Genomic DNA, 25,030 nt, shown 5'->3' with positions numbered 1-25,030 from the left:
ACATTACAGTGTTTTACCGTCGGTCGTATTTTAACTTCTTACAATCCAAACATCCACAAAACATTCAAAACCCTCCTTTTTCTTCTACCTGCGGCGAAACCCTAAACACAGAGACAAATAGCACAGATCCAGAAATTGTGAAATCACAGTTGAATTTTTCTTTTTTTGCAGCAGTTAAGCAGTTTTTGTGGTATTACATTCTTCAGGGCGTATGTCTCCAGAAGCATCCGAGCACAAAGGTAATCTAAAAGATGACCTTTCCGATATTTCAGCTCTATTACTGTAGCTCAGACTGTGATGTGAGGGTGGTGACGGAGAAAGGGGATTAAATGTGATACGGATCATAACACTCTCAAAGTTGTGATGTGTATCTGTATGAGAAATCTGTGAGTCACAGTTTAGCCCAAACTCAGCACGATACTTATGTTGTAGTGAGGCGAAAGTAAACATTAATATTGCTGATATACTTCTGTGAAACCCAGGCTTTAGTGAGCTGTGTAGAGAAGAAGGCAGAATTTTAAGTCATAAATAAAGCAATTGAGCGCTTCCATAAATCTGAGCTGCCATAATGCCTCAGTCCTACTCGACCGGGTGGAGTCATTTATCATGAATTGGTGAACAGCAACAACAAATCAATTCTTGATTCCTCCCTTGAATCTCATTGCATTTGAACTAGGATCTGGCTGGAGTCTGAGCCAGGCCCTCGGACCCCTCCTGACTCACCCCGCCAACAATCACTCACAGACAGTCACACACAACCACGAGAAAGAGCAACCAATCTTCATTCCGGGGGAGGTTGGATGTCATTTTGTTTATTTTTGAGTCCCATGTATCTCTCTGCCCTCCACTTCTAAGACATAAAACAATACAATCTAAATACTGACACAGTCTTGGGCACAGTAGTGAGCGACGCTTAATTCTTTCAGCAGCTTATTCACATTTGTACATGTATTTTTTGTTCATTCCTCTCACTGTTATTTCATATTACAAAAACAAAGAAAAAGTAGCACTTCTAGAGACCGAAGTTTAAGACTATCACGTACAGTGGGCTATAGGCAGCATAGAGGACGGGACTCTATTACAGTAGGTCACTTGAAGAAGAGCCAGAGAGAGAAGTCTGTGATTGTCAGTCCCTCCTTTTCTGAGGTGTCCTTTCATACAGCAGTTGTTGTTTTTCCTCCTTTTTGTTATTCTGTCTCAATTTGACCAATTACTTTGATCAGAGGCACCATCTTCAGCCGGAGTTACATTTGTGCTGACTAGTCTGTATGGTAACAAACATCCCTCTCACACAGCCTCTTTCTATAACTGTCAACAATATCACCACTGTCCAACTTGACACAGTTCATTATTAAAAAAAGAAAGGAAACCCAGCAGGTCGGTACACACACAGTGCAGCCAGCTGAGATGTTGCTTCCACGTCTTGTCTCCCTTGACATCGGAGGCATTGTTTGTTTCTCACACACCCTGCCTTCTGTTATTGCGCAGAGAAACTGTGTGTGTTTTTTTAGTGTGCTCGCTCAGTGCAAACTCCACTACGACTTTACAGCAGGGATGGATTTTGAGGACCTTGTTAGCTGGCCTTGTCAACACTGCCCCTGGCACTCATGCTCCGACAGGTGACAATCATTTTGCAATGTGTCAAACTAAATCTACAAAAGTGGCAGACTGGGGGAATATCCATCCCTGCTGTAGTGTATGGTGTACACGAGGACACAGATGTTTAGAGGGAGCCCGACATAAAAATACATAAACAATCAAGATTATCTTACACATTAGCTAAAACATAATTAATTAAACCAGTTCAGTTGGTTTTTGCAAAAGGCAACATTAGATATAGAAAGAAATGTACAAAATGCTTCTTAATTTATAAATAATACTATAAATCAATCAACAATTTCAAGTTCACAAACATCAATACCATCAAGTGCTGTTGTTAATAAACAAATAAGACTTATAATTCCCGATTGATGTTTTACAGCAAATCCCAAAAGCTTTCAGTGAAACCGCAGTGATCATGACTTCTAAATATGTCCGCAAAGAGTCAAATATGCCCCAGTAAAATGCAAAAAGAAACAATAAATGTGTTTCCTTGCATGTATGTGGTTGCATGTTGTATACTGTACAGAGTGCGAGTAAGCTCACTACTATTAGCAGGAGAAACACTTCACTTGCTTACAGTACTGTAAGCGAGTGAAGTGGTTCTCCATAATCGGGATGTGCGGTGCATTATTGAGTTCATTTTCACTGTAAGCTGTTGGTGGGCTGTGTGGTTGTGGCCAGCCCTAGGAATGTGATGGGAGCGTGAAGTTGTGGCTTTACGAACATCTGCAGGCCACAGTAATGATGGATGATCACTTTCACTTTCTCCCTGAGGACATTCACACCTCCTCTCACTCCTTTCTCACTCCACTATCTTCTCTTTGATCTTTCTCATTATGACCCATTCAAACCTTTTCCCTCCCATTGCCTTCTCCTTTCTACTCCATTGCTTCCGCTCTGAACTCTCTCCAATTCTTTCCCAGTATGCATTATTACCTCTCCTCCTCTTATTTCCCATCTCCACTCCTCCCCTCTTTCTCTTCCTTCCATGTTTTCTTCTCTTTCACCTCTCCATCCCTTATTCTCAGCCATAAAACAATAAGTCTTGAATGTCTGTGAGGAGACTGTGCTAATGGAGCCCATTAGGCTGTAATGAAATATACATTACACCATTACAGTGGACAGGGCCTGGCTAAAGCACTGCACCGCTCAAATAATAAAACATGCACAATTCAATTTCCTTCTCGTCCCGTTTTGAGTGTGTTTCACTGTGTGTGTGTGTGTGTGTGTGTGTGTTTGTGTGCCTCCCCTCTTACACATATGTGGTTTTCAAGGATGTCTGAGTGCTGAGAGCTTTGATGATTTAATATGGGTTGACCAAATGAACCACACCTTCTACAGCGCCGCCGCCCACACTTCTGACCGAGATCTGCCCCCTCACAACCCGGCCTCCCTTAGGCCCCCCCCCCCCCCAAGACCTCACGATTGTTGGGCAGCTGCGGACAAATGAATCAATTGACCTTCGACACGGGTGCTTGACATCACAAGTGAAGCATCTGTCACTTTAGGGGAAAGGAAAAGGAGTTATCATGTTACCCTGTGCTGTGTTACAGTCCAATATGTAACAGAAAACAGTATGCAGAGATGAGTGCATATATCCTTATAATAAGACTGTTGCATGAGGTGGGTATTATAGATCAGTAGATTTTTTACATTTCACAATTACAACATAGTGGAACAGCACTGCCTTTTACACAACAGCAGTTTAGTTTAGCTTCAGTAGGCACTGTATTCCTAAATTATTATTTTTCTTCAGTGAAATTGTACAACCAGATATCCTCTTTTTTCATGTCATCGGGTAATTTTATCTGACAGGCAGAAAACCAGCTACTTTTCCGACTCATTTGTATATGTTACATTTAAATCTGCTGTACGTGTAGCACTGTGCTAATCATCAGCTGTGCAGTCATCTCCTCCGGCCATGTTGGATGAATGCTGACATTAATACTCATGAACAGTTCTGAGGGATAGACAGACGGGGTGAGAGGGGAAAACACAGTGTCTTCATGGCTCCACATCGCAAAGAGCCATTTCCTCCAGTACAGTTTCATATTTACAAGAAATAGGATCGAAGCTTCCAGAAATCCCTCGTTGAATTTCCAGATGAACACACGAGTCCCGTTGTCCGACAGACAGCAAGGGAAGAGTCACAACATTTTAAATTCCTGTTAATCATCAGGTTTTCATCAATTTAGCCCCAGTCAGTTTAAAGCATTTGAAAAGAAGTATAAGAAGCTTTTTTTTCGTCCAAAGTTAAATTACTCTTAGCAAATGTCTCTCCGGAAAGGAAGAAGGGAGGAAGAGATGCGAAAAAGGAGAGGAAATTGGCAGGGAGGAAAGACGCGGTTCGGGATGAGTTGAGGAATTTTTTTGATTGCCTTTTTAAAGAGTTTGATAATAGCTTCACATCCTGCACAGCGGTACGTCACACGCGCAGTTGCACGAGCATCTTACACTTCATTTCATTCACAGGTTCGACTGTGTCCACCCTAGCACACACACACACACACACACACACACACACACACACACACACACACACACACACACACACACACACACACACACACACACACACACACACACACACACACACACACACACACACACACACACACACACACACACACACACACACACACACACACACACACACACACACACACACACACACACACACACCCTCTCTCCTCCTGGGTTCAGCCAAGTATATCCAGGTATACAGGTGAAGCTTTGGCCAGATTGAGGAGCAGACAGTGGATTTCTTTGATGTTGAGTCTCATGTGCGGCTCTCTCTGCCAGCAGCCCAGCATCAGGTCGTACACTTCCTTCAGACAGGTCCTGGGGCGCTGCAGCACCCTGCCCTGGGTTATACACTCGATCACCTGCAGAGGAGCAGAGAAACACAGACATCAAGTTTAACCTCGTTGGAATTCTTCTATTACAAAACATGAAATGCATCAAATCAAATCCAATCAAATCAAGTTTTATTTATAGAGCACATTTTAAAACGATTTTTGGTCGAGCCAAAGTGCTGTACATGTAATAAAAACACTTTATTACAATAACAAGAAAAGACAATAATTTACAACAGAAATATAAAAAACAAAACACAGGGAAATGTCAGGTGTCGTAATCAGCTCTGACTAGAAGGCCGGAGAGAAGAAGTGTGTCTTCAGTGAAGATTTAAAAACAGGAACCTCTTCAAAGATCTAAGCTGAGAGTGGTTACTCTTTGCACGTTGAAGATGATGGAGCATCAGCTTGGTGAGGTTGTTCCAACTCACTGCAGTGGCATACAGTGAAAATGTCACTGTGAATAAATTGACTGCAGTGACGAAGTTAGGCAACACTAGAGCAGTAAACCACACAAATCGAATCCAATTTCTCCACAGAAGAGTCAGGGAAAATGGTCTGTTTTAACACACTCCAAGACTTGTGTATTATTTGAAACATCTACAGATTTAAGTTTTAACTCTACTGCAGGATGAGGATTTGTAGATCCTGGAGTGGAGATACTATATAGGGGAGAGCTCTGGTACAAAGAGTGTGTACATATCATTCTCTGGGAGTGGTTAGTAAAATATCTATACTGTACTATAATTAAGCGTTTAATCATTGCCTCAAACCTGAAATACACTCTGTTGCGTGTGTGGAATGAATACCAATTTATGGATATTACTGCAAGCTCAAAAAACCATCTTATTATCTTAAATAATTGTAATACCTGGAGATTATCATATAAGATCTCTACATTATTAAGAATTCAGATTGGTATCATCATTTGCCAAATCCTACTCCTCATTTTGTGATTGTTATCAGCTAGTGAGAGAAAATCCATAATTAATATCTCATTTGGAAAAAAAATCTATATCCTACTTAAGATATCTGATCAGATTTGGGTCAGGAGGTGAGTGAACTGCAATTTGAGGGAGATGTAATAGATGTTAACGGGAAAAGAAGAGACCGTGAAAGGGGGCTTAAGGTTAATTGTGCATGTAACCAGAGTGAATCAGGAGAAAAGAAGATGCTGACATGGTCAAAAAGCTGTAACCAGAGTTGAGGACACCACAGGGTCGAGGTGAAAGGTTGAAGGGCTTCGACACAGCTTTGTTTTCCGGAAACCAGGTTGAGACCCTGAGCATTTTAAAGGGCTGATTTGTAACAGTTATAAATAATTAAGATTAAAACAGCCCATTGATTACTTCTCTATTTATTCAAATGTTAACTTGTTAAATGTTTGCTATTACAATCAAAACGACTCTTCTTCCTGTACTGTACACATTTTCCAAGGAAATATTTAGTTATTTGTTTATTAGACAGTCTAACCCTTTTAATATTAACTTTTTTTATAGTAGTGAAACTAGGTAAAAATAATCACTGTCTGCTAGTATCTAATGTATGAGCTTGTTCCAGCTCTTATATGATGTTTAAAGCAGGTGAACTATTCCATCTTCTATGAATCCATGTATGGTCACCACACTCACATTACAATTAAAATACTCTAGATATAGTAGGAAATGTACACTTCTTACTATTTTAGTTTGTACATTTACAAAAGAAAAGCCTGAGCGATATGCAGTACAAGGCATGTACATAATTGACTAAAATTACACAATTATGAAAGGGTTTGAATCCTGAACCATTAGAAAAGGGTATTTTCTTTTATCAGTGTGAAATCTGTGGATCCATGACAACAAATATTATACATTTTGCAATCCCTTTAGAAAAAAGGGTTGGAAAAAAGTATCCTCAAACTGAAGACACACCTGCCATACACCAACCGAACAACAAAAGCACCTTTACTCTCGCTAGACTGTGAGCCAAGGAAATCTTTTAGTGCAGCAGCTTGCTCCAGCCCGCCAGCTTTCCTCACAATGTATTCAAAACACAATGAAATGATTTGCTTCAGCTTTATATACAGTAAAGAGATGGGTAAGGCCAAAGATTCACTACGGTGTGAGGAACTTGAACACAAAACGGATCAAATATTTAGACTTGTTTTTAACTCAAGGTCTTTTCCTCATATCTCGGGGCAGCAACATCTTGTTCACCATCACTTATTAAGGTGAAGGGGTCTCTGAGATAACATTTACGTAAAGTTATGTTGCTTGGTACTTTGATTCAGATAACACATTACACCACTGTGACGTAAAATAACATGTACCTCATTATTGGAGAGCTGGTACCAGGGCTGTTTTCCATACGTGAAGATCTCCCAGAGAACCACTCCCAAACTCCACACATCACTCTCCGTGGTGAACTTTCTGTACATGATGCTTTCAGGGGGCATCCAACGAATCGGCAGCATGGTGTGACCTCCGACCTTTGAACACAACAAACACACACACACACACACACACACACACACACACACACACACACACACACACACACACACACACACACACACACACACACACACACACACACACACACACACACACACACACACACACACACACACACACACACACACACACACACACACACACACAAACAGAGAAAGAGAGAATAAAGTCAGTACAGAATGCAGCAAACTAAGAAACATTTAAGATTTGGCAAGCTTTTTTCTATTCACTTTTTTATTATTTTCTCAACTATTCTGCTACATCATGCATTTCGAATGCATGGCCACGCAGCTTTTTCACATTTCTCACAGGGTTCACTTAGGAATTTCAATACATTTTAAAGTAGCACTGCAAACATTTCACTCTTCAAAACTGCACCCTGAGGCAGAGAGCGAGGTTTGATGGTATGGCCCAGCAGATTGCATCATCTCCGTGACTGCAGCACACCTCATTCCTGATCGGTTCCCCCAGACAAAGAGTTTATTCTGCTTTTAGCTGACAAGAAACACACTAATCATCAACTGATTAAAAAAAGGTGGTTAAAGTGGTTGAATAGTAAATTGCTTGCTATAAATGCGTGAGCCAGTTTGGGACAGGCAGACATTTTTTGCAGTTATTTGGTATAAATAAATCTATTTATACTCTATCGCAATATGGAGTAAGACATGAGTGAGTCTGTGAGTTTCAGCAATTGTCATAAGCATAAATCAACAGCTAGAGACATTTGTTAATGTCATTCAACTCTAATCTGAACTGAGGCTTTGCCACTGTTTGAACTTTTAACCCTAACCTGCCCAACGTTAAAGTGCATAAAACCTGACCCTGGGTCCTCCATATATTGTGCCTCACTTCTCCTCCGAACATGAATCTGCAGACCCATCTGCACGCCATTGCTCCACACACAGATAGCCCAATCCATTATTCTGAGGTTTATGCCTGTTATTAATGGCCTGGTACCCACACTTGGCCTGTTTCTTTGTTAGTCAGTGGGTTATTTAATGGAGTGATAAAATGTGCACGGTCACATAAATGGCCATCAGGTTCACTGGTACGTCTGGGGAAACATATCTGCCTCCATCTCTGCAGCTCTTACTCTCCATCACCCGGTGCTCGCTTCTCTCCCTGTACTGCCGTGTCTTGCTGCTGCTTTTTTCTGTTTCTTATTTGCATTTCACTTTCTGTCTCTCCATTGTGCTGTATTGGCAGGACATAATGAAGCACAGCGTTGCCAAACCAGTACAGGGATTACGTTGTAAGAATAATGACACAGACTACAATAAAAATACAAACGACTTTGCAATATTCTAAATTTACTTTAGCAAACTATACAACACTGTTTATAATACAACATGCACATAGTCATATTTATGAAATGACTAAGTTCTCGAATACAAATATAATATCTGTCTAACTCACATTTTTCTGTTCCCAAAATGTTGTCGTTATTTTACTAGCTTTGATTGTCTTACTTAATTGTGCAACCTGATTTTGTAATTCACTTGTTTGAAAGTACCAATAGCTGTAACTGAGATTTAATTCTCATTTCACTTTATCACTGACAGGTGTAGTTTAAATGTGCGACAGTTATAACCTTTTACTCACACTTCTTTTTGTTTTATGTTGGGAGTTTTTGAGGGCGCTGTAAAGACCATTTATTAATGTATGTCACATAAAATGACAAACATTAAATGTAGTGCACTAAATATATCGCACACAGTGATTGTTTATTCTATTTTATAGATTTCTGACATTATGTATTAACTAATGTATGTAAGTAATGTGTCTGAACCTTCTCACATACATTTGTCTTTTTGTTTTATTCATCGTGGCTGATCATTTTCCCTGATGCTTTGAAATATTAATACTGGGCTCTTGAACGGCAGGAGTATATTTCCTTTGTGTTTCTGAACTGTGTGTGTTTGTGTGTATTTGTGTGGGGCAGTCTTTAAACTCTAACGAGACTGGATTGAAAGAGAAAACAGAGGTATAAAAACAAATACAGAAGCAGGAAAGCCTCACATTTCTTCTCATTGCGATTAAATATGAAGAAAATCCCTTTCATAGACTATCACTGAAGTATAGTCATCAGCTCTTTCATTTCATCTCAGCTGTCAGTAGCTTCGTCGTCAGTCTTTGTCTCCTTTCCTCTCTCCCTCGTTCTCACCTTCCTCTCCGTCTCTAAGCCCGCCTGTCTGTCTCTCTCCTGCTCTGTCTTATAAATATGCATCAATCCAGCTTTAGACCTGCCTGAGTGTTCCAGGAAAGCCTAAAAAAAAGAGGATAAATAAAGCAGAGGAGGGCTGCAGGCACTCTGTAGTGACCTCCTGGAGGCTGTGGTATCCATGGCAACTGGGCCAGTTAAAAAAGAAAGAATTATGGGATGTAGTGTGGGAGGAGCTTACTAACTCCGCCCACCCGTTGTTACACAGGAAACTACCTTAATTGCCCTCCGTGTTGCTATGGAAACAAAAACTCTTTCCAAGAACTCGTGTGTATGTGTGTGTTTTATTTTAGTTTTCTGGAAAAAGAGCTTGTTCCGCTGGCCCGTCCAAGAAACGGTAAATTGGTTGACATATTGTATTGCACAACTAATCTAGTTTCAATGGCCAAGATCAAAAGTGATTGTAGTCTAGTCTTAAAAAGCACATTAATGACAAACAAACCACAACGCTGACAAATGTGCAAAAAAGGGGATGACATCATTACAGGCGATCTATAATTACAGATGTCTCTAGGTTTTGGAATAGGATATTGTAACGTTTTAGATCCATATAACAACTTTAATTGTCAAATAAAAAGAATAACTTGCTCAAAAATGTTGTTTTTAACAATTGTATGGCAACAAAATGTTAATTTTTTAAAACATTGATTTTATGAGGTTTATAGGGCTACCAAATAAGTTTTTATTATAGATAAATGGTCCATAATAATGATGATAATAATAACAATTATAGAGAAAATTACATCAAAAATTAAAATAACATTCACGACAAAGAGACATGAACTTCTCCACTGCTTCCAGGTGCTCCATTAAGTTGCTGTTTGTAGTGCATGGGGCCCAGACAGGTTGTAAAGAAATGCACACCATCTAAATGACTCTGCAGAGATTGTTTAGCTCTGCTTTGTTGCCAGTGTTTTTCTACAGTGTGTGTCAGCAGCGTAAACAGTCAAACTGAACATTAAACCCAAGGAGCCATTGCATTTTCTTTCATCCCATAAACACTGGGGGGGCGCCTCAAATTCCTCTATGACTCATCTTTGCTCCTCGTTCTGACGCAAGAGCATGACTGGTTCTCTGAACTAACACACACACACACACACACACACACACACACACACACACACACACACACACACACACACACACACACACACACACACACACACACACACACACACACACACACAGTTTTATCAGTGTGTTTCACCTCCCACTATGCTATAACTCTCTACTGCTCTACTGTTTCCTCCATGTCTGTACCGTTCTGTCCTTTTCTTGACATTTCCTGTTGTTTTTTTAACCCTAACCCTGTCTGTTATCCTGCTCTGCTGTATTGTGTTGTTATTGACTATCCTGTGCGCTTCCTCCTCAGCATGTGTGTTGCTTTATACTGTAGCACTATTACCACCTTTTCTCCTTCTTGTGTATATATTGGTCTTTTGTTTTCTCCCTGCCTGGCCTCTCACCCTCTTCCCTCCATCCCTCCTTATTTTCTAGCTCTTTATTTTCTTTCATCTCTCCGACTCCCTCCCTCCTGCCTCCGTCTCCCACACTTCCATCCCTCCCTTTCTCCCCCTTCTCTCTCTAGTACTGCCTCAGCATACTAAACACAAGTTCTCTGATTACTTTTCTTCCTGAGAAACGATGGATACAACTCCGAGGCTCGCCACCGCTGCTTTCGCTCGTTACCATGACTACAGCCTCGGCGCTAAGCTTTATTGAGGAGGGCTAAAATGAAGGAGGGGGGAGGGGGGGGGGGGGGTTGATGTGTGGCGTCATACTGAGAAAGAACCAAATACAAAAGGAAACCAAAGAGAAAGACCCTAATCTATTTTTCTACATCTTTAAGTTGATGCAATGCACAACATATGCAAGTAGGAATATATACTATACGTCTCTTTCTAATCATAACAAATAGGAAACACATGTGTATTATACAATTATAATATATTATTATAGGCTTTGTTTTATGTCAGAATATTGTTTAGCAATCTGGATATAATGTCTTTGCTAATTAAATAATTATATCAGTGTTAAGATGATGCTTAGTTTCATGGTAGGCTATACTGTAACATTTAGGAAAATTGTGCGATTTTCATTTTTTTCTTAAAAGAGATTTTGGGGTGCTAATTTCACTGTCACAAATTAAAAGTGAAGAGAATAAGCTACAAACATTGGTATTGTTGGTGACAATCTTAAGAGATATCTCCACCTTCAAAAAACATAACATATTATCAATATGCTGTCTTTGGGGAGTTTCTGAGTTTTTATTTTTCTTACCCTTTTTAATATTATTACATGTTTTATTAGAGTAGTATATTTGAATGTATTGGTGCTTTTCTTGTTGGCAAGTCTCCGGTGAAAAGCTGATTCCTAAAATGAACACCTGCTTGATTAAGAAAGATTAATACATTTATTTGAAAACAACTTTCAACATTTTGTGTAAATAAGCTTTCAGTATAAGAAATACAAACAGTGGTTTTCAACGCTAACATCCCTTATTCTACACACAGTATGAGCTAACAAAGCATGCTACTGTACATACCCGCCCTCCCCTCCTATGTAATTACATACAGTTACATCACTGTTATCTGCATGTTTACTTTAACTACCCTCCACAGAAAGCTTCTTACTCTAACTCCAACATGCCCATGCAGGGGAGGAGCAGAGAGGGACCCATGCAACAGGGAAAAGGGAGAGGCTAAGAAAAGGGCCAGAAAAGATATCGACACATACACCTACCCTGTAGTAGTCCGTACTGTAGACATCTCTGGACATGCCAAAGTCTCCAATCTTTACCAGCAGGTTCTCTCCCACCAAACAATTCCTGATGGATAACAAACACATAATAAACAGTTTAAATAATGATCTTTTATATTACTTAGGTCACACGGCAGGGTTTTAAACCTCTACAATATATAAGTAGATCCGACAAAAGTTAAAAAGTAATTATCAAAGTCAATAATGTTCAATAGTAACAGTATATCTTTGATTGGAAGAGTTTTACATGTGTTTGTCATGGTATGGTTTCATTACATAAGCCTTATTCAATCATTCTCTGAAAGTGGAAATACAAAGATGCAAGGATGATTGCATCTTTAATATCCTTTACTATCGATCAATCCTGCCTACTAGCTGTTTGGCCTTACTGGATTATGCATTTATATTAATGTATTTGACATTTATGTCCAAAAGACTACATTTGTCAAAGTATTTCTATATCATTACATTTGCAAACATTTTCAAAATGTGTTTTTTAACTTTCTCAACATTGAGTATTCCTTTAAATGTAATGTTAAGTGTCTAAATACATTGCCATGTACAGTATACAGGCCCATTCATTAAGTCCATTTGAATAATCACAGTATGTATAGAAAGTGTAGAAACAGTGTGATAAACCTGGTGGCCAAATCACGGTGCACAAAGTGTTGTGATGCCAGGTAGACCATGCCGGATGCGATCTGCTGTGCGATGTGTAACATCTGGGACTGCGTCAGCTCCACAGGTCTGGTGTTCTGGCCCTCGGACATCAGAACTGCATCCGGACCGTGAGCCCTGAAAAGTTGACATTTTTTTAAGTTAGCTTTGTTATTATTTGTTGGAGTCATTTTGGTTTTCTGCGCAGTTTTGTACATAAAATACTACATCAACCCTTCTATGAGAGTGTTCAGAAAATGAAGCAGATTTTCTTTAAACTAGTAAAAGAAACGTCTACTTGACAATCTTTGTCTATTGATGCCTCTGTTTTCATGACAGCAGTTCAGTCGGGAACATTATTGTCATAGATTTAACTATGTACTCCAATAAATGCAATTATATTTTGCAGATGGCTCCACTCTTGAGATATGTCCCTGGATTAGTTTGCAGCACACTAAGCCGAAAAAGGGAGTGCAATGCAGAGAACCCCCCTTTAGTATACAAGAGTGGGTCTACAGCAAGACACTGAATACAATTAGTAGAGTCAAGAGAAGGAGGCGTGTGGTGCAGTGGATAGAGCGTTGGTGTTCGGACCAGGGGAGCACAGGTTCAAACCACACTGCAGTCAGCATGTCGTTGTGTCCCTGGGCAAGACACTTCACCCCAAATTGCTCCTGTGGGGATTGCCCACAGTATTGAGTATGTGAGTCGCTTTGGATAAAAGCGTCTAACAAGTAACATGTAAAAAAAGAGAAGAGAGAAATACTGCACCCTATGAACTTCTAGGCACCAAAACAGTGTGTTACTTATAAACTTAATTAGTAAGTGACAGTGTGCAGGACTTCTCTATTTTGACTTTGGTCAATACTCATTTGCACCTGCCTACAAGACAGCGTAAAGATTGAGTGCACAATGCACATCCACCTTTACCATTACGTTTTAGTCTCTAAACTAAATAGGCGGTGGAGTCAAAGCTTGCAGTGACGAGATTGGTGTGACACTGATAATAAACAATTATCAGCTTCTAGTACAGCCGACTATAACCTACATGAACTAATGCTAATTGCTGATATCTAGATGACTGATGTAATAAAGAAAGGAGCCATACCTGAGGAACTTGTTGAGGTCACCATGTTTCATGTACTCAAACACCATGATGAGGGGGTCGCTCTCCACGCAGACTCCGTAGAAAGTGACAATGTGTTCATGCTGAAGGTTTGTCAGTAACTCAGCCTCACGGTGGAAATCCTTCCTGGCATTTTCACTGGCCTCTTTAAGTGTCTGCGGACACACAGAAGTGACATTTAATACACGGACGAATGTAAAACTCACACGTTATGCCACGTAAACCATTGCCAATTAGTCATTTTCACAGTGCACCCAACCTGCTCCAATTTATGTAGCTGATCTCCATTAGGAAATAAAGAAATGACTCTCTTGCCTTGTAAAAGTGAGTTACAGCAAATCAGGCACACACTGTGAAATTACTGGCACCAAGCAAGGACTGATACAAAGGCAGCGCACAAACAAAATGTATATGTATGCAAGCCATTACATAGCACAACACTGTTTACATTAATTTTATTCCCTGGTTCCCTTTAAAACGAATCTCTTTCTCCCTTCCATGAATCAGGAAATCTGTCAGGGAGCAAGCATCTGTGACAGAGACAGAAAACGAGTGTGTGTGAAAGAGAGAGTTGCAGGAAATGAAAGTGATACGGGGTCTGTATTCATTTCATATCAAAAGAAGAAAAATATAGAAAATGTCTCTTGTCCTACATGAATAATTGATTGTCTTCCTACAGTATATGACATGGATATACGTTCACCTTCCACCTTCTGTGTGTGCATTTGTGTGTGTGTTTTTGTGTGTTTATCTGTGTACATGTGTGTGTTTGTCTGCGTACTAACATCACAGAGTAGCTTCGATTACAAATATATGTTTAAAGGACGAAGAGCAGTCACTAAGAAAGCTCTAGAAGAAGGAAACGACCCACGACCTTTGAGCAGAAATGCTGAGATACCAGAAAATGAGATGAACTGAAACTCCACCCCCTCGTATTAAACTGATCGTGTATCATGGTGAAACAAAGGCTTGGTCCTGTACATTACAGGCTGTAATGTAATATTACATGATGATTATATGGAGGATTAGTACAGTATGGATAGCCTACTGTATGGAAGCATATGCTCCAATCTCAGTTTGAAAGGTGATATTAGACATGTTTGGGAAGCTGGTTGTTTTCTCCCATTACTTCTCACATGAACGCCAGTCTAAGTTAGACCTTTCTGTTTATGTGACTATTAATTGTTTGCTTTCTTAAAAAGCAAATAGTTGATTACAAATGTATGTTTGTCAGGTTTTAAGATAATCCTTTGATTAGCATTTTATATGTATTATTTAAAGAGATATATACTGTATGTAAACAAGTAATTAAGAAAGCTCTTTCTACAGAAGATGTCAACTTATCAATTGGAATCTTCTTGATCAATTCAAGGAATTGAAAAAGCTTAAAAGACAAAGCCAGGGTATTTTAACTAATGCCTTTACAAATGTTAACCCCCTAAAAGAAGTAAATTACTTCAGTTGATCTAAAATGCTGTACATGATCCACATCTGACATATAGTCTAAGCAACTCATACTGCACATGCATAATATATTTTTGTTTCCTGGCACAAAGAAATGTTGGAAAAAAGGAAAAATGTCTTTCCTGGCAATCACAGGATATCAATCAGCTAACTTAACTGTTAAGTGTATCAAATGACCACCATAACAACAATTTATCAAACAATATTCAAGTTTATTTCAGAGACTTTCTTTGAGCCAGAAAACATCTAACTGTGAACTATCACGCTCTGAGTCTCTGAGCTCCATGCTGCATATATTCCCAGGCTTAAAGCCATAATACTGCACTGTTAGTCATCCAGTGTGCGCACACTCAGGTCCCCCGGACAAATAAGAAGCAATCAACAACCACGAGCCCGGGAATGTAGTACATGTGAAGGCAACATTATTGACAGTGTTAGGTGCTTAAGATTGATGGCATGCAAGCGTGTATAGGTGCGTGAATATATCTTCACTGAACAAAAATATAAATGCAACACTTTTGTTTTTGCTCCCATTTTTCATGAGATGAACTCAAAGATCTAAAACATTTTCTATGTAAACAAAATAACCATTTCTCTCAAATATTGTTCACAAATCTGAAAAAATCTGTGATAGTGAGCACTTCTCCTTTGCCGAGATAATCCATCCCACCTCACAGGTGTGGCATATCAAGATGCTGATTAGACAGCATGATTATTGCAGAGGTGTGCCTTAGGCTGGCCACAATAAAAGGCCACTCTGAAACGTGCAGTTTTGCTTTATTGGGGGGGGGTCCGAAAACCATTCAGTATCTGGTGTGACCACCATTTGCCTCACGCAGTGCAACACATCTCCTTCGCATAGAGTTGATCAGGTTGTTGATTGTGGTCTGTGGAATGTTGGTCCACTCCTCTTCAATGGCTGTGCGAAGTTGCTGGATATTGGCAGGAACTGGAACACGCTGTCGTATACGCCGATCCAGAGCATCCCAAACATGCTCAATGGGTGACATGTCCGGTGAGTATGCTGGCCATGCAAGAACTGGGATGTTTTCAGCCCCCAGGAATTGTGTACAGATCCTTGCAACATGGGGCCGTGCATTATCATGCTGCAACATGAGGTGATGGTCGTGGATGAATGGCACAACAATGGGCCTCAGGATCTCGTCACGGTATCTCTGTGCATTCACAATGCCATCAATAAAATGCATCTGTGTTCGTCGTCCATAGCATACGCCTGCCCATACCATAACCCCACCACCACCATGGGCCACTCGATTCACTACATTGACATCAGAAAACCGCTCACCCACACGACGCCACACACGCTGTCTGCCATCTGCCCTGAACAGTGAAAACCGGGATTCATCCGTGAAGAGAACACCTCTCCAACGTGCCAGACGCCATCGAATGTGAGCATTGGCCCACTCAAGTCGGTTACGACGACGAACCGGAGTCAGGTCGAGACCCCGATGAGGACGACGAACACGCAGATGAGCTTCCCTGAGACGGTTTCTGACAGTTTGTGCAGAAATTCTTTGGTTATGCAAAGTGATTGTTGCAGCAGCTGTCCAAGTGGCTGGTCTCAGACGATCTTGGAGGTGAACATGCTGGATGTGGAGGTCCTGGGCTGGTGTGGTTACACGTGGTCTGCGGTTGTGAGGCCGGTTGGATGTACTGCCAAATTCTCTGAAACGCCTTTGGAGACGGCTTATGGTAGAGAAATGAACATTCAATTCACGGGCAACAGCTCTGGTGGACATTCCTGCTGTCAGCATGCCAATTGCACGCTCCCTCAAAACTTGCGACATCTGTGGCATTGTGCTGTGTGATAAAACTGAACACTTTAGAGTGGCCTTTTATTGTGGCCAGCCTAAGGCACACCTGTGCAATAATCATGCTGTCTAATCAGCATCTTGATATGCCACACCTGTGAGGTGGGATGGATTATCTCGGCAAAGGAGAAGTGCTCACTATCACAGATTGTTTCAGATTTGTGAACAATATTTGAGAGAAATGGTTATTTTGTGTATATAGAAAATGTTTTAGATCTTTGAGTTCATCTCATGAAAAATGGGAGCAAAAACAAAAGTGTTGCATTTATATTTTTGTTCAGTGTATATGCATCTGCACGTGTTAGTGTGCCTGTGATCGATGGCACATCAGCAAATGAAATACAGTTACAGTGAAACTGGCTTCTGTATTATAGCTGACTAGCTGATTGATAGCCGACTCTAAAACCAGGACCATTAGGGTCTATTTGTGATTGCAGGTTATTTAATGTGGTGTACATGTTTCTGTGATGTAGCATGCATGAAAGAGTGCATCATAAGTACCGTATGTACATACATGTTAACAATGTTGTTATTAGAGGAGTGGGAATATTCACAGGGAACATACACCTCTAAACTAAAAATGGCTGTTCTTGCTATAATGTTGAATAGCCAGACATGCTATCTCTATGCCTACGGTTCAGAAACAGGCAGTTAGGATGAACAAATTCACTGACAAACCTTTATGTACATCATGTAACAACAACTGCACTAACTATTACAATTAAATGGAATCTAAATGATATTAATTTAATTAATTGATTGAAGAATATGTTGTCAAAATGAAGGTATCAGAGTGAAACACCACAATGATTGGTTTTAACTGTCCAAGGTTTGAGAAAATCTGCCTCTGAGATTTTTTGTTTCCAATCCTCTACAATGGAGATGAGAGTCATTTTGTGAGAGTCATTTAGCTTTTGTTGCTAACGGCACTTACAAAATAACTCATTTTTATCAGTTGTCAATTTAATTGCCTTACTTTCCAAAGAAATATCCCTTTTTAGGTTATTTAGTAATTTAGAGGAACTTGCATTGGCAAGAAGTAGTCAATGCTAATGCCATCATTTATTCGAAAATCTGTTTCCACCAGCTTTCATCACATATTTTCTTCGTTGATGCAGCAACAATGAGGAAGAGGAGGAGAAAGAAAAAACAAACGGAAAAATGGTGAGTCATACCAGTTGACAAAAAGACGAGGACGAGAAGAGCAGGAAGAGTGTGCTATTAGCAGGTGGCACATTAGCTAATTGAAAAGCTAAATCCGATTAATTGAGGGAGTTGAATCAATAAAGTGACTCTAATGACTAAATGATTCATTTCCATGCAATTAAACCTATGGCAGTTTGAGAAATGCGCTTTATCTTTAATGTACGTTGAATGCTGATTATGTAATGTGTTACCAGATTTGACTTGCACTACAGCAACACATAGCATCTTGTTCAACAACAGGAGCCATGCTTCCTGGGACTTTCAGGTGCATATTTTACAGAGTGCTCAGACTGAGCTAAGCTAAGCTGGCAGCAAACATCAGCGGGCCAGCAGGCGGCTTACAGAAAAGAAGCTGGAGGATTTGAGAAGAGGATAAAGGACTGCAGAGGAGAGAGAAAAGTACTACAGGTGGGAGTTAGAGGTGGGGAATGTAAGACATGAGGAAGTGGGGACAGAGGGAGATGGAAGTCGCACAAGTCATGTATTGTTAATGAGAGGATCTGCACCAATCAGATCCTGTTTCACCGCAGAGCATCCTTGATGGAGAGATGCGTGGACGGATAGATGTGATGGCAGGATGCACTTTGGGAAACTATTCAATTTGATCCCGGAAGTCCGCGGTTTGAGTGTAACTCCACCTTTTGCTTAAAAAAACCTTCTGAAAGGAATGACTTGCTAACAATAACGGAGAAAATGAAGGAGTCTTAAGAATGCATTTCAGTTACATAAGATATATATATATATATATATATTTTATATATATATTTAAATATATATCAGATCACCTTACAAAATACAACCGAAAAAACAATAACTTCAGCTATAATAATCACATTATGGATTTAATCCATCATCATCAAAAAATCTCATACTGAAACTAGACTTCATAAAATACCTTCTTTGTGATGTGGAGTGGATTGTGTTTAATTTAAATCGGTACTTAAATGTATAATAACTACGTCTGTGTCTGTGTCTGTGTTTTGTTCACTTAAAAGGGGACCTATCATGCAAAATGCACTCTTATATATCTTTTATACATGAATATGTGTCCCTGGTGTGTCAGAGAACTCACCAAGTGTCAGAAAATACAACTCTGTCTCTTTTCCTCTATACCCAAATCTAAAAAAAAAGGGGCTGTAACGGATCTGATACAGACTGATCCAGATTTGAATTATTTTCTACGTCACAAAAGGGGTGCTCCGCTTAGTGATCAATTCTCCACCGATCAGGGGAATGAGAGGTTGGGCCACGGCCGGCCATTGCCGCTCGAAAGCGCTGGAGACGCTGTAGTACATATGTCAGGCCTGTAAGTGGCGCTGTACTCTGCCACAAAAGCAGCGAAGAAGACTTCCCGCGCATGGTTGCCCTTCTGTTTATGGAGTGGCGAAGTCACGCCCATCTACTTCCGGTCCATGGGACCTTATTTTGGAAAAATTATCTATTGAAGTCAAGAGAGAGAAAAAGTATCTTTCGATCCTGTTTAAATTGTGCCACGAAATACACATATGATGTTTGTCAATCTTAAAAAATCCTTTCCATGTCAAAAAAGTCACAGTTTGTCGTAAAACTGTTGAAATATAAGACTATAAAAGAAAGACTACAAATCCCAGAGTCGCGTAAGTGATGTCATAACTGATGTCACAATTGTTTTCCTCCACTAAATATAAGAGATAGCTAAGATAAGATAACTTTAACAAGATGCCTGTGTGCTTAGTACCAGGTTGTTATCATACCAGCAATGGGTCTTGCTCGTTCTTTCGCTTCCCGTCTGATGAAAGGACCAGGGGCCTATACTGCGAATCAAGATTTTCGTTTAGCAAGCTAACTTCTGGGATTTCCGGTCCTACGAAGCTGGTTCACTTTTTAGCGGGCTAGATAACTTATTCTGAACGGCTAGCCGGATAGGTTTCAGGATAAGAGATCAAATGTGCAGAGTTCTTCTTCTTCTTTGCTTTAATGGCGAATCGCTACCACTTGGAGCATATCGTCACTATACTGTTGATTTATTTAATGTATAAACTGCCCATATTGTTCATGTAGAACAGTGTTCACGTAAGCCTTCGCATTGATTTTATTTTTCATTTATTTTTCATTGAATGTAACCATTTCAATAAGGATCTATTACAGGTTGAGGTAGAAACCATGGTGGAACAGTGTGCAGAGTTTAATGCGATCAAGTCATATTACAGGATAAAGGAAATACAGTTTAAACTGCCGTTGCAGTTCAAATCACTGACTGTGTGAACGTGAAAATGAATAGAATATCACCTCCCATCTTCAGAGCAATCTGACTATTATAACATTAGCGTTAAGAAAGCTTACTTAAATATCTGCCACAACATAAGTAACCGGATCAAAGTAACATTACGTAGCCTACAGTCCGCGGCACTGTGAGTGCAGACGTCAATGTGTCCCATTATCATTCATATCACATCATAATGTATCATATATCTCCTTCTCTGAGTCAGCTTCTCGAGCCGTATCTGGCCGTGCAACACTTACAGTGTCACATACTGTATGCAGAAGTATTATTTTAAGCAACACATTAAGTTGACGAAACACTCGAGTCAAATGTAATGAAAGTCAGATCGTGTCTTAGACGGGGCAGTGATATCATAAACCTGTTAATGTACGCATTCAAACACTTGTTCTGTTACCAGCTGTATTCACCTTGCAGGTGCAGCTATGTGGCTTTTATCTTGGATAAAGTGTTTAGTCATGGATGTTTAAAGTTTAACTTCTTCATATTTGACTAATATTATAGTTCACTTTTCATTCAGGAAGTATGACGCTGCGCTGTCAGTGCGCTTCTCCATGTTTGTGATTGGTCGAATGCTCCAGATACCACCCATTTTATCTGAACGCGCACCTAACTAGATAGGACACGGCTGGCTTGAGCGATCGAGTTGATAGCCAGCGTCGTAGGACAATTTAGCGAGAGCGGATTTGTTTTGGATTAAGTCAACCGGATAACTCAAAACATATCCAGGATAGGTTGAACTAGATTTGTAGTATAGGCCCCAGGAGTGGCTGGCTGGGTCAAGTTAGCTACCTAGCTAGTAGCAAGCACGTTAGTTAGCAATACAGTCTTAGCCTTGTCATTTTGATTAGCCTTAACATGAAGTAACATCGAGTAACCCAAAATGTTAAACAGTAAGAGTAGTAGTCATATTTCGTGAACCCTTTGAAGAGTACTGTCACACCAGTGTGATCATTCTATAATACACCATTTAAGCCCGGGGGAGAAATGCTAACGCTAACGCTACATTAGCACCGACGATCTGTTCTACTTCATGCTATCTGCACAAATGGTTGACATTAAACATTAAAAAGATCAGGCAGTTCAGAGAGAATCAAAGGAAGGCAGGCAGGCAGCTTTGCATGACATTCTTCTGGATGTGTTTCATTGTGGTGATAGTGAGGGTAGCCAATCACTTTTTTGACAAGACAGTAGTGACGGCTATCTTGGTGACGTGTGTTGTTGTGAGAGTCTGCGAGACCAGAGATGTAGTTCATTAAGCGTTTCACACAAAAAAACGTGTTACTTCACAGTTTTACGACACATTTTTAGTTTTTGACTTGCAAAATTATCTTTTAAATTGACAAACATCATAATTCGTGGCACAATTCAAACGGGATGGAAAGATAATCTTTCTCTCTCCATTGACTTTAATACATAATTTTTCCAAAATAAGGTCCCATGGAGCTCCCCCGGAAAGCGAGGGACTTTGCCACTCTATTCTCCGCTGTGGCTCTTTTTCTCCCTCCCCGAGGCAAGCGTTTGCGCCTCCTGCTTTAAAACAAATGAATAATGACTCTATATAATCATAGTTAAGGAATAATGTGCAGCGACGCGGTCATTATGGGGGAAATAACACCGACAGGCTGATCAGGAGCCCCGACGCGGAGGGATCTAGATCGGCATGAAGGCTTATTACATGGCCACATTCTCAACAAAGTAACGATATGACTCCCAATATTAATTGAAATGCTTTTATGGAATTAGAAAATTATTTTCTTGATTTAAAAAATAGTTGTATTGATTTAAATTGACATGCATCCGCTAAGAAAAGTAGTCCGTTGTTACTGTTTGAACTAACGTAGCAACGGCAGGAACTGCTTCGATAGCGTTTTTGAGGAGCTTTTTGATTACAGATTTGAAAACATCGTAGCACAATTCATTATGTCAAACCTTGGAAAGTATCTAGGTATCCCTGCCCTAATGCCAAAGTAACTGGCAACTGGCAAATATGTGTCGCCATTTGATGTCTATGTCTGGACCGCTGCGTAAAAAGGAGGGTTTCTGCCCCATTACTTATCTTCTTAATTCTATAAGAATAAAACACGGAGGACGGAGATCTCTTTTTCTCCCCCTCTTCTGACAGCCCAGCAGCTGATCTCAAAGCACGCTCCCCTCTCCTGCAAGGGGGCGTGGTCAGCTGCAGCTCACAGAATAAGCCCCCTGCAAAATACAGCGCTGGAATGAGCAAATAGAGCGAAATGAGGCATGGCTGAAATGAGGCACGGCTAAAATGCAGGATCTGTTTGGTATTTTGAAAAAAAAACTATATTTATATACCTTATATAGGTATGGCCCTAAAATATATTGTTCAAATATAGCATGATATGTCCCCTTTAAGTTATGGAGGTGTGTGGTTGTTTACTTATACTGCATGTACTGCGTCACATTTTAAAGGCAATAGAACAATATAAATAAGTATATTAAAACAAATGTGGTGGGACTCTCGTTATTGACCTGGAAAACCTAGAATACATTCACGAAAACCCCCAGTTAATCTTCCAGCTATTCAATGTCTGTGTCATGCCTGGGTTCAAATCCTTGCTGGTCCATGGAACATGTAGGCTTCAATTTACATTATCACTGGGACTATACATATATTCATTTTTAGTTTATTTTTTTGCCCTTAATAATGACTCAGCCTTAGTTATCTATCAGAAGAGTTTCCAGAGTCGTAGAAAGTTACAAAGATTGTTTTCGTCTGCTTTTGTGTATTTTTCAGGAATACAAATGTAAAAATAGTACCAGCAGATTACCTTGACAGCCACCAGTATCTTCTCCTGGTCAGGTGAGAGGTTGTAACACTCGGCCAGGAAGACTTTTCCAAAGGCTCCTTCTCCCAGCTCTCTTTTGAGCACGATGTTGTGTCTCTTAATGTGCTGGACGACTGTGGAAAGAGACAAAACACAGAAAAAAAGAATTACTTCAAAGTTGGCCAACTTGGTTTTGAAACACTTTGTAAGGCAGTTTAAATACAGTCCCAAAATCCACTATTCTGCCACTGTTCATCCTATAGCGTCAGTTATTAAACTTTGATCATTATTTGTAATGAATCCCGTCAATTAATAACTGTGCAAGCAAAAACATATATTTCATATAGATTTATACTCTTTTTCAATAAAGAACATAGCTGCAGAGAGTTCTATCTCTACTGGCTATAGGTGGGAAATATGGTAAATAAATGGGGATTTTATACCATTTGGAAAATGTTTTTCAGTTTAAATTCTAAAAAACATGTTTCCCTCTCTGTTTCATGCACTTCATCTCTCCCTGCCCTCGGCTCACCCACAGTTGAATCAGAGTCGACAGACCAGCTCTCTGTTGCTAAGTAACTTGTGACTCCATGCCAGCTTTTCTTTTCTTTGGGGGGGGAATGTTGGCATCATATCATGGTGATAATACGAGATGTTGTTCTTCTGAACAGCACAGTGCCCTTACTATAACCTGGTTAAGCCCTGTCTTTTGACTCCGAGCCAGATGTGCACCGGCCTGCAAGGAAACACGGATTATCACACACACACACACACACACACACACACACACACACACACACACACACACACACACACACACACACACACACACACACACACACACACACACACACACACACACACACACACACACACACACACACACACACACACACACACACACACACACACACACACACACACACACACACACCAGAGGACACCAAGAGATGAGATTTATCTGTGATGTGATTAAGAGGCGCATTTGAAGAAAAGCTGTCCACTCAGAATATCACATTAAAGCCGAGCTAGATTCTCAGAAGCTACATCGATCTACACTGTGAGCTACTGAGGTCCACCATAACCTAATATTGTACAGACAGAGGGGGGAGGGGGAAAGGGGGGGAGAGAGAGAGGGAGAGGGAGAGAGGGAGAGAAAGAGAGGGTAATTGGGGAAAAAGTCTTCATCAGATAATTTAGCGCATCTTATTTGCAGTGTAAAATTATCGTGGAGGAGAACACAACCATGTACAATTTGTTTGACACTGTATGTGCAATGCCTGCAGAGGCCCACATGCAGACATTGCACATACAGTATAGTATACAGTATACAGTATGTTCATACGGTCTCCTACAAATCTTTCTCTACTCTACTAATTTGATTTACCAGTTGGTCATGGAAGATGCTGAGTTTGTCACAGCAGGGCTTTGATAAATTGGAGTTTACATCCATGTGGGGTGGTTACCATGGGTTTTGGCAAAAAAGGTTAGGATCAGTTTTTGGTTAAATGTTAATGAACAACTAATGATGTATTGTGCTGAGTTTGTTAGAGCAGGGCCTTACATCCCTGTGGGGTGGTTACTGTGGGTTTAGGCAAAAGAAATGCATTTTGGTCAAGATTAGGGTCAGATTTTGGTTTAATGTTTAAAAAAAACTAATTATGTATTGTGCTGCAATGCACACAGATACATTTATTAATATTCAACCTAGAAGACAATTTGTTCCTAAGTGCTCGAGTGCATAAGTGTCAAGCTTTAGT

General features: G+C 40.1%; 1 protein-coding gene across 1 annotated transcript in view; it reads right to left on the bottom strand.

Moving 5' to 3' along the window:
* Window positions 1-4,210: 4,210 nt before the first annotated feature.
* The window catches only part of ntrk2a (neurotrophic tyrosine kinase, receptor, type 2a), a 113,347-nt gene continuing 92,527 nt past the window's right edge, over window positions 4,211-25,030 (bottom strand). The window contains exons 13-18 of the mRNA XM_071204375.1: window positions 23,274-23,404; window positions 13,699-13,871; window positions 12,573-12,728; window positions 11,916-12,000; window positions 6,769-6,927; window positions 4,211-4,487 (exon numbers count right to left, since the gene is read on the bottom strand). Coding sequence (XP_071060476.1) covers window positions 4,302-4,487; window positions 6,769-6,927; window positions 11,916-12,000; window positions 12,573-12,728; window positions 13,699-13,871; window positions 23,274-23,404 — 890 coding nt within the window. The 3' untranslated portion in view covers window positions 4,211-4,301. The remainder of the gene's footprint in view (window positions 4,488-6,768; window positions 6,928-11,915; window positions 12,001-12,572; window positions 12,729-13,698; window positions 13,872-23,273; window positions 23,405-25,030) is intronic.

The sequence above is a fragment of the Pseudochaenichthys georgianus genome, chromosome 9 (assembly GCF_902827115.2).
Source record: "Pseudochaenichthys georgianus chromosome 9, fPseGeo1.2, whole genome shotgun sequence".
Lineage (NCBI taxonomy): Eukaryota > Metazoa > Chordata > Actinopteri > Perciformes > Channichthyidae > Pseudochaenichthys > Pseudochaenichthys georgianus.
This window is presented reverse-complemented; position numbering and strand designations above follow the sequence as displayed.